General features: G+C 44.1%; 1 protein-coding gene across 2 annotated transcripts; it reads left to right on the forward strand.

The window, feature by feature from the left end:
• The first annotated feature begins 668 nt into the window (after positions 1–668).
• Positions 669–9,076, forward strand: PCDH18 (protocadherin 18). Of its 2 annotated transcripts, none has more exons than XM_061369929.1 (4): positions 669–3,762; positions 4,671–4,759; positions 4,883–5,046; positions 8,351–9,076. In XM_061369929.1, the coding sequence occupies exons 1-4, from the start codon at positions 1,258–1,260 to the stop codon at positions 9,016–9,018; spliced, it is 3,426 nt and encodes a 1,141-aa protein (XP_061225913.1). In that variant the 5' UTR covers positions 669–1,257; the 3' UTR covers positions 9,019–9,076. The 2 variants fall into 2 exon arrangements, with proteins under 2 accessions (XP_061225913.1, XP_061225914.1); XM_061369930.1 differs by having other exon boundaries at positions 670–3,762; positions 4,674–4,759.
• The last annotated feature ends 715 nt before the right edge of the window (positions 9,077–9,791 follow it).

Below are 9,791 nucleotides of genomic sequence, written 5' to 3' on the forward strand. Positions count from 1 at the left end.
AGTAGGGTGGAAAAGATCTTCTGGAGAACCACTGGAACAGCAGAGATAGAAGCGCAGCAGCCGGCACAGAGACAATTGCACACACAGACACAGATACAGATACACACACACACACATAGACACACACGGGAGAACCAAGCTCGGGCAAAGGTAGCAGCGCGGCGGGCGGTGGGAGCAGGGGGCGTACAGGAGTGTGCAGAACGTTACTGACTTGGAGAGGAGGAGGAGGAGGGTGCGATGTCCCTTTGCTCCACACAGGAGCATGGGTGTTGAGAGGCAGGTAAATAGATAAATACGGAGCAGGAAAAGGCTCTGAAGGCATGGCTGGCGAAAGGCGGGAGGCGGCACACCTCCCCCTCTAACCCCCCCCCCCCCCCCCATCCCGGTTACTAACCTAACGCACTGAAAGCCTCCGAGTTAGTTAAGACAACCTAAAAGTACGTAAAGGAGAAAGGGCGCGATCGCATTTTTCGTGGCGGGAAGGGAAGGTATTAAACCCAGAAACCCCGCTTGAAAGTGTCCTGAAAAAGGAGGGGGGCGTTGATTTAAAGTTGCGGTTTAGTCATTTGTGTGAGTGTGCGTAAGTGTGCCCCCCCCTTCCCCTTCCCGGCGGCACACCGGCGGCCAGCAGGGGCTGGGGGAGGAGCCGCCCCCTCCCGCTCCCACTCCCCGATCTCCCCACAGGGTCCCCCCCGCCCCCTTCCAGGTTCCCCCCATCCCGTTCCTCCCCCCGCCTCGGCGCGCCGGGCTGTCCCCGGGCTGATTGGCTGGACGGGACTCAGCACACGGCGGGTAAAAGCTTTGTCTGGGGAGTTGGAGCGAAGTTGCGGAGGATTTTTAGGCTGGAGCCGGCGAGGGAGGGTGCTTAGTGCGGCGCGAGCGGGGAGAGGAGAGGAGGGAAGTGAAGAGGGGATTGGCGCCGGGCGGGCAGTGGATCCCGCGGCGCGTCCCGCGGGCTTCCCGGCGTCCCTGGATGCTCACGGCGGGAGAGGAGCCCGCTGCCTGCCCGACACGTTCCGTCCTGGAAGAGGAGCGGGGAGTCAAATGAGAACGCGTGGATTGCATACGGCTTGTACCTGGATGTCCTGGAACGGTGTGTATATATAAAAAAAAAACCCAAAAACTTTTCTGATCTGGTGAGATATTAATCCTTGGCTGAGCAGAAAAGGCGTTTTCAAGTTTGGAAGGACCAGATGTTCGCAGGGTTTAAGGTACGGAAGGCAGCCGCGATAATTGCTTTTTAACTTGCTTGGAGAAATGAATTGCAAAAACTTACAAATGCACCGAGTCGGCGGTAAAATGCACTTTATATTCATTTTTGCACTGATGATAATATCTTTCAATAAGGCTGTGCTGGGCAAGAATTTGAAATACAGGATTTATGAGGAGCAGAGAATCGGATCGGTAATTGCAAGACTGACGGAGGATGTAGCTGATGTTTTATTAAAAATGCCTAACCCTTCCTCGGTACGATTTCGAGCCATGCAGAGGGGGAATTCTCCCTTGCTTGTAGTCCGTGAGGATAACGGAGAGATCAGCATAGGAGCTAAAATTGATCGGGAGCAACTCTGCCAGAAAAACTTAAACTGCTCCATAGAGTTTGATGTGATCACTCTGCCCACTGAACATCTGCAGCTGTTCCATGTTGAAGTTGAAGTGCTGGATATTAATGACAACTCTCCCCAGTTTTCCAGAGCTCTTATTCCTATCGAGATATCAGAGAGTGCAGCAGTGGGAACACGGATCCCTTTGGACAGCGCTTTTGATCCAGATGTAGGGGACAATTCCCTGCACACTTACTCCCTTTCTGCAAATGATTTTTTTACAATTGAGGTGAGAACCAGGACTGATGGTGCCAAGTATGCGGAGCTGATTGTGGTTAGAGAGCTGGACCGGGAGTTGAAGTCAAGTTACGAACTCCAGCTCACTGCCTCAGATAAAGGGGTGCCTCAGAGGTCTGGCTCATCCCTCCTGAAAATAAGCATTTCTGATTCCAATGACAACAGCCCTGTTTTTGAGCAACAGTCGTATGTAATTCAGCTCCTAGAAAATTCTCCGGTTGGGACTTTGCTCATAGACCTCAATGCCACTGACCCAGACGAGGGCGCTAACGGTAAGGTGGTCTACTCCTTTAGTAGTCATGTGTCTGCCAAAATTATAGAGACTTTTAATATAGATCCAGAAAAAGGACACCTCACCCTCCTGAAGCAAGTGGACTATGAAGTAACCAAATCCTATGAAATTGATGCTCAGGCTCAGGATTTGGGGCCAAATTCCATTCCAGCTCACTGCAAGATTATAATTAAAGTTGTGGACGTGAATGACAACAGACCTGAAATTAACTTAAACCTGATGTCTCCAGAGAAAGAGGAGGTGGCTTACATTTCTGAAGGGTCACCTCTGGACACTTTTGTTGCCCTGGTCAGAGTGCAAGACAAGGACTCTGGTGTGAATGGAGAGATAATTTGCAAACTCCATGGACATGGCCACTTTAAACTCCAAAAGACTTATGAAAATAACTACTTAATCTTGACTAATGCCACTCTAGATAGGGAAAAGAGATCTGAATACAGCTTGACTGTAATAGCAGAGGACAAGGGAACGCCCAGTCTCTCCGCAGTGAAACACTTTACTGTCCAAATCAGTGATGAAAATGACAACCCACCCCGCTTCCAGACAAACAGATACGAAGTTGTTATCTTGGAAAATAACTCCCCGGGAGCATACATTACATCAGTCACAGCCACAGACCCAGATCTAGGTGACAATGGCCAGGTGACGTACACTATTTTGGAGAGCTATATTTTAGGAGGCTCTATAACCACCTATGTGACCATTGATCCCTCCAATGGGGCGATCTATGCCCTGAGAACCTTTGACCATGAGGAAGTAAATCAAATTGCCTTCATGGTTCAGGCTAGGGATGGAGGGAGTCAGCAGCTTGTTAGCAATACCACAGTAGTACTAACCATCATTGATGAAAATGACAATGCTCCTGTCATCGTGGGGCCAGCACTACGCAACAGTACAGCAGAAATCTCAATCCCTAAAGATGCTGGAATTGGCTTTCTTGTCACCAGGATAAGGGCTACAGACAGAGACTCTGGTATGAACTCTGAACTCAGCTGCTCTATAGTAGCTGACAAGGAAAACAGCATCTTTGTGATGGATCCCAAAACCTGTGACATATCTATCAATGTGAGTGTTGAATCAGTTCCAGCAAAACAATGGGAGTTTTTTGTCATCGTCCAGGATAAGGGCAGTCCTCAGCTTAGTACTAAAGCACTTCTCAGATGTACCGTTTTTGAGTATGTCTATTCATTTGCAAGCACAGAAGCAACTTTGGTAAGCCAACCCTCCCTGGATGTCTCCATGATAACGATTATATCCTTGGGATCAATATGTGCTGTGTTGTTGGTCATTATGGTCATTTTTGCCACAAGATGTAATCGAGAAAAAAAGGACACCAGGTCTTACAACTGTCGTGTGGCAGAATCGACCTACCAGCACCACCCAAAGCGACCCTCAAGACAGATTCACAAAGGGGACATTACATTAGTGCCAACGGTTAATGGCACTTTACCCATCAGATCTCACCACAGAGCTTCTCCATCATCATCTCCGACTCTGGAAAGGGGACAAATGAGCAGCCGGCAGAGCCACCACAGCCACCAATCACTCAACAGCCTGGTGACAATCTCCTCTAACCACGTGCCTGAAAATTTCTCACTGGAACTCACCCATGCTACTCCTGCTGTTGAGGTAAGGTCCACACCTCCATTTGCACATCCCTTCACTTACGCCTTCACTGGGAAGCATTGAGGTACTCTGCATGCCACCTGTGAGACCAATTAGGTCTATGGCTAATGAGGATGTATGATGGATTTCTCTGTAGATATCACAGCTTTGCAGTTTTACTCCAATATCGACTGAATCCATTACCATGGGGAACAGGATTAAAACTATTATTTATAGATTACGTATTTATTGGTTCTTCCCTGTAAGGTCAAAACAATGGGGTGTAGCATAGTGCTTAGCTCTGATTTACTGCTCACTTGTACTGTCTTCCTTGCCCTTCTTTTCCCTCTGTTTAAGAAAGAGTGCCAGAGTATTTATATAGAGAAACATGCAGGAAACCCTTTCATTATTGGGGATAGAGATCTAAAAGCTAAACACTGACACAGTTTAAGTACAGCTGTTGTAATACATAGTCATAACATCTCAAACTTGAGACTACCCATCGGTTTTTACTGCAAATGCTCTGTAATGGCTTAAATGAGAATTCTGTCCTGGTAAATTTATATGTACAGCAATGAAGTTTTGAATTAGGATCCTGGAATGGTAAAGGGTTGATTCTGATGTGTTAAAACAAAACAAAACTCTGCCTCAGTTTAATTACTTGTTAATGAAATAATTATTATGAGTTCAGAGGCTGATGAACAGCAGTGTATTCCTCATTGTACAAAGTCTTCAGATGTTTCCTGTGGCAGACACTGTACTACATAATAGTCTGTTGTACTGCATTATATATGTGCAGGTATTTGGCTTACTTAATTCAACTTTAAAGGAAAAAAGAGCCAAAACCAAATCTGAGAAGCAAATTAATTTTTTTCACAACTAGGAATTTGAGCTTTCATTTCAAAGAATCAGTCTTCTCACCTTTTCTTTAGCAGGTTTCCCAGCTTCTCTCGATGCTTCACCAGGGCCAGTATCAACCAAGGCCAAGTTTTAGAGGAAACAAGTATTCCAGAAGCTACAGGTAAGAATCTGGACTGTTCTGCTACGTATGCATGTATATGCATCAGAAAACAGACCCGTAGTTTTAATACAAATATGTGTGTGAGATAATCTAATTCCATGATCCCCACAATTTTCTTCACAGATATGCCCTGCAAGATATGGATAAATTCAGCTTGAAAGACAGTGGCCGGGGTGACAGTGAAGCTGGAGACAGTGATTATGATTTGGGAAGAGAGTCTCCAATTGACAGACTTCTTGGAGAAGGATTCAGTGACCTTTTCCTTACAGATGGGAGAATTCCTGCAGGTAAGAGCACAATGGAAGCTGACCAGTTTATTTACACTGCTGCCTGGCTGTCAGTTTGATAAAGCTACTACTGAGAAAGCAAAAATTCTTTAGCTTTCAAGTCCTCTGTTTCCTTCCTTTTTACTCTGCTTCATGATAAATACTGAGCTGAAGCCTTCACATATATAGTAAAACGAAACCTCAGGTACAACTAAAATCCACCCAGAGTAATTTCTACTTTTTTCTCTTATTCACATTATCATGAGCTGGCTCTAAATTACCCCCAAATCACAATCTGCTCCATGTTCTTAGACTTTTAATGACTAGGTGGATTTTTTTGCAGAGCCAGGCAGTTGTGGTTTGTTAAAAATATACTGATCTATAATTTGGGAGATAACATTTTCCATGGTGGGTTTTGTTCATACAATACAAACTTCTACCTGGATTGTGAGTAGTCTACAAATATGGATGGAGAAGAAAGTGTATTTTTTCACACTGAAAAATGAACTGGGTGGCAATGGAAGGATCTAAATATGTCCCAGATTGTAAATCTTGCAAGTCATAACTTCTAGAAGAAAGAATGTAAGAGGTACAATTCAGGGGCACAGGGAAGTAAAACAAAAAGCTAGAATAGGGGGAGTGAAAGTAAGATAAACACACATGTACATATTCATGTGTATGAAGTACCACTTTTAAATTTATGCCCAGTTATAAGTTCAATATAATAGTCTATGGGAAATCATGTTGAGTACAGGTATGAGAATTTCGTAGTTGCTTTAATAATTACACAGCCACTGGTTGTACCCTTGATCATACACTTCAGATCATGTTTAGTTTTCTCTGTGTAACTGTCAGGGCTGTGTAACTCAGTATCGCTCACTGAACCAAACTTAAAAGGTTTAGTAAAGTCATCTTATACATGAGGCACATTGCTTTTGGGGCAGTGCAGCACATAGTCCCTCCTAAAGTGACCCCCATGTGTTGCCTAGGGCTGGAGGAGAGGAGCTGCAGAGCTGCTCCTTCCCCCTGCTACTATGGAAAACACTGGTGAGGGGTTGTGCCTGACCTTGGTGCAGTTTACCCTGAGAAATACACTGTTAGGCCAGAGTAAACCCCAACAGTTTAATTTGTTCTTCTTACACATTTTAGCTTTAAAATTTCCTCTGCATATTTTGCTCCAGACATTTTATCACCTACTCAGGCATTCATCTACCTCTTCAAATTAGTCTTATTTACTCAATGTTTCAAACCTGGAGGTCTTGCAGAGTTACTGGTTTTTATTTTTTCAGAACCTTTAACCTAAATCTGGAGTACTAATATATTTTTACTCTCATTTCCCCCTGCTCTTACTATTTATTCCTTTGCCAGCTAGCATGAGGCATGTCTCATTCTCCCCTGTGATTAGCAAGGAGGGATCTGCTGGAGCTCTCAGTTGCCAGGGGAACTTCGAGTGGTGTTTGCACTGGCATCCAGCCCTGGTGCTGCCAACGAAAAGCTGTCCCCTTCTCAATGGGCAGCCAGGGGCTACCCACAGGTGGGAGTGGTTTCCTCTTTGCTAGCTGGGATACCCAGGACTGGTTTTCAGCTCTTGCAGTTCTCTCTCTAAAGACAAAGCCAAGGGCTGGGATTTCAAAAAGGGCCCAGCTAATCACATTCAAAGTAAGGAAAACTCCTGCTGAGTGCAGATAGAGCTGGGCTGGGATATCACAGTGAGCATTTAATGTCACCTACATGTCTGCTTGCCACTCTGCAAGGTCTTAATCCATCAACTAAGTACAGAACCGTAGAATGGTTAGGGTTGGAAAGTACCTTAACATCACCCAGTTCCAATCCCCTGCCATGGGCGGGGACACCTAATAGACCAGATTGCTCAAGGCCTTGAACACTGCCAGGAATGGAGCATAATGTATGCTGAACCTGTTCAGATGAAACCTGAATTGATCTGCAGTCCAAACAAATAAACAGCAAAAGAACTTCCTGGAGGTTTCCTGTTCTCCATTTTGAAATGTTTCTGCATTGTCAGTCTGGACACAGGCAAAATGCTGTGAAAAAATCCTTTCAGTTTGTCTCTTTAAGGTGGAACTGGAAAGAAATGGAGCCACTCCATCGAACAAAAATTACACGATCAAAAAGTTCAATAACTGTCCTTGAAAGTCTTGTTTCTCAATCTTCACTAATAAGCTTTAAGTCGGGGGGGGGGAGGGGGGATGATGATATAATAATGTTGTACATCTTTGCTTTTTCCTTTTATTTATTCCTGATTTAAGGACGGACTGTGACACCATTCAATTTCCTCAAAGCATCTTTCAATCCTTTTTCAGGAATGTCAGAATTTGTTGTTTGATACCAAATCCAATCCTGATAGCATCAGTAACAAAACTCACAATAAGACAACCTTCACTGCTAATGAAGTGCTAAACCACTGAAAGTCTCTCATTAATTTACAGGAGCCTTCTTAATTAGAAGAGTAATCCTCACCTTCTGGGATGAGTTGAGAGCTCATCCAGGCACCACGGATGACTTAGGAATTTTTTGTAAATCAGTACACATGTGCTTTTCATACATGGGAGCAAAGCACTTGAAGGCATTTCAGTCCCTTAGATCAAAACTTCAGTGACTGATATTCTTGAGGTTGCTTTGTTTGCTCAAAGCTCACTGGATCAGCAGGCCATTTGCAAGAGCTTGTGCAATATCCAGCCTGTAGCCTGAACCTGTATTCTTGAAGAAATTCTTACTCTCACATGTGAGACACAGAGAAATTTCATACTCCAAGGAGCTGAAAGGACATTAGGAAAGCAAACAATATGGTAGGCTGTGTAAAGCACAGAGATAAATAACGCTGACAGTATGACAGTAGGACTTTATCAATCTCTGTTACGACCTAAGCTGAAATACAAAGTTCAGTTTTGCTTACACCGTCACAAAAAGTATCTTTTGATAAACTAAGTGGATCCAGAGCCAGATGGGTAATGTGATGAGAAAGCTAGGGAAACTTACAGGGCATGACTGCACACATTTCTTATGTATTCAGTATATAAATAGAAAAAAAAACTTATTCTGTTTGGCTAATTTAACTGTTAACTGATAGAAGATTAGGGCAAAAAATTCTTATGGTCAAAATATACATAATGTAAAGACCATTCAGAAATGGAAGTGCATATGGATCCAGACCATCTGTATTTGCCACCTTCCTTCACACAGAAAGTGAACCCAAATACTGGATTTGAACACCTTTGGAGAAGTTCAGTCCTTGTGTTAGTCCCTGCAACTGAGCTGTATTTAAATAGGATGGGGTATGCTTACTCTCCTATTTTCTCTCTTGCAGCGATGAGGCTGTGCACGGAGGAGTGCCGGGTTCTGGGGCACTCTGACCAGTGCTGGATGCCCCCACTTCCCTCTCCCTCCTCCGATTACAGAAGTAACATGTTCATCCCTGGGGAGGAGTTCCAGTCAGCTCAGCTGCAGCAGCAGCAGCAGCAGCAGGGCCTCGAGGAAGATCCACAGCCTTCTGACACCAGCGAGAAGAAGAAGAGCTTTTCAACGTTTGGTAAAGACTGCCAGAGCGAGGAGGAGTCGGGGGACACCTGCACCTCCTCTCTCCTCTCTGAAATGAGCAGCGTCTTCCAGCGCCTGCTGCCTCCCTCGCTAGATGCCTACACAGAGTGCAATGAGATGGATCGCTCCAGCTCACTGGAGCGCAGGAAGGGACATTTGCCAGCCAAGACTGTGAATTATCCACAGGGGGTGGCAGCCTGGGCAGCCAGCACACATTTCCAGAATCCTGCCAACAACGGGCCCACTCTGGGGACTCACTCGGGCGTGCAGCCTTCTTCCAAATGGCTGCCAGCCATGGAGGAGATCCCAGAGAATTATGAAGAGGATGATTTCGACAACATGCTCAACCACCTCAGTGATGGGAAACACGAACTCATGGATGCCAGTGAGCTGGTGGCAGAAATTAACAAGCTGCTGCAGGATGTGCGGCAGAACTAATTGTTTCAAAAGCCTATTTTTCCATATTTATGGAAAACTGGAGAAAAAAACCAACAAACGAACAAAAAGAACAACAAAAAAAAAACAACAACCCAGACTGAGAAGAACTGGCATTGCCAACTAGTTGCATTTATCATAAATGTGTCTGTGTATGTTGAATATTAAAATACTGTATTTTCATATGTACACAATGCAAGTGTGATTATCTTTATCTGTATTTTAAAAATACATTTGTACCTTATATTTATGTGTAATTTAACAAATAAATTTTATTTTTGTACGCCCACAGCAAGCATGTTTTCCTAAATGTATATAGATGGTACCACCCTTGGCAAACTTCCACCATTCTTGCCACACAGGCATGTTAAAAAAAAAAAAAAAGACAAAGGAGGGGTATTGCTTTCCCTTATTATTTCTTATAAGTCTGAAATGTTACAAATACAAATTCAAACCACTGGAAAGTTATGCAAACATTAGTTTCAATAAATGATCCAACACCTTGTTGCAATGTTTCATTCTTGTAATAAAGAGTTGTCAACTGCCATGAAGCCTAAAATGTCCTTTTTTATTTTGATGCTTTTGGTCTGTAAAGTCATTCTCAAATTTAATCAGTGGATTATTGCAGGCTCAGGCTAGGGTCTTCCTGTGTTTTACAGGTATTTTCCCAAGTGAACAAATCATGGAATTCAGTGATGGGACTTACGATATTATCTCTGAAAAAAACACCCAAAAAAAGGTAAAATTTGTTCTGTTGTTGTTGAACTGCAAAGCCA

Source organism: Neopsephotus bourkii, unplaced genomic scaffold, assembly GCF_033783945.1.
Source record: "Neopsephotus bourkii isolate Nb327-2 ecotype Australia unplaced genomic scaffold, CSIRO-AGI_Nbou_v1 NB_1524, whole genome shotgun sequence".
Classification (NCBI taxonomy): Eukaryota; Metazoa; Chordata; class Aves; order Psittaciformes; family Psittacidae; genus Neopsephotus; species Neopsephotus bourkii.

Excerpts from the sequence above, each read along its gene's own strand:
- PCDH18 (XM_061369929.1), top strand. The coding sequence starts at position 1,258 with ATGAATTGCAAAAACTTACAAATGCACCGAGTCGGCGGTAAAATGCAC. Across the intron at positions 3,763-4,670 it reads ATGCTACTCCTGCTGTTGAG|CAGGTTTCCCAGCTTCTCTC; the intron begins GTAAGGTCCACA and ends CCTTTTCTTTAG. Across the intron at positions 5,047-8,350 it reads AGATGGGAGAATTCCTGCAG|CGATGAGGCTGTGCACGGAG; the intron begins GTAAGAGCACAA and ends TCTCTCTTGCAG.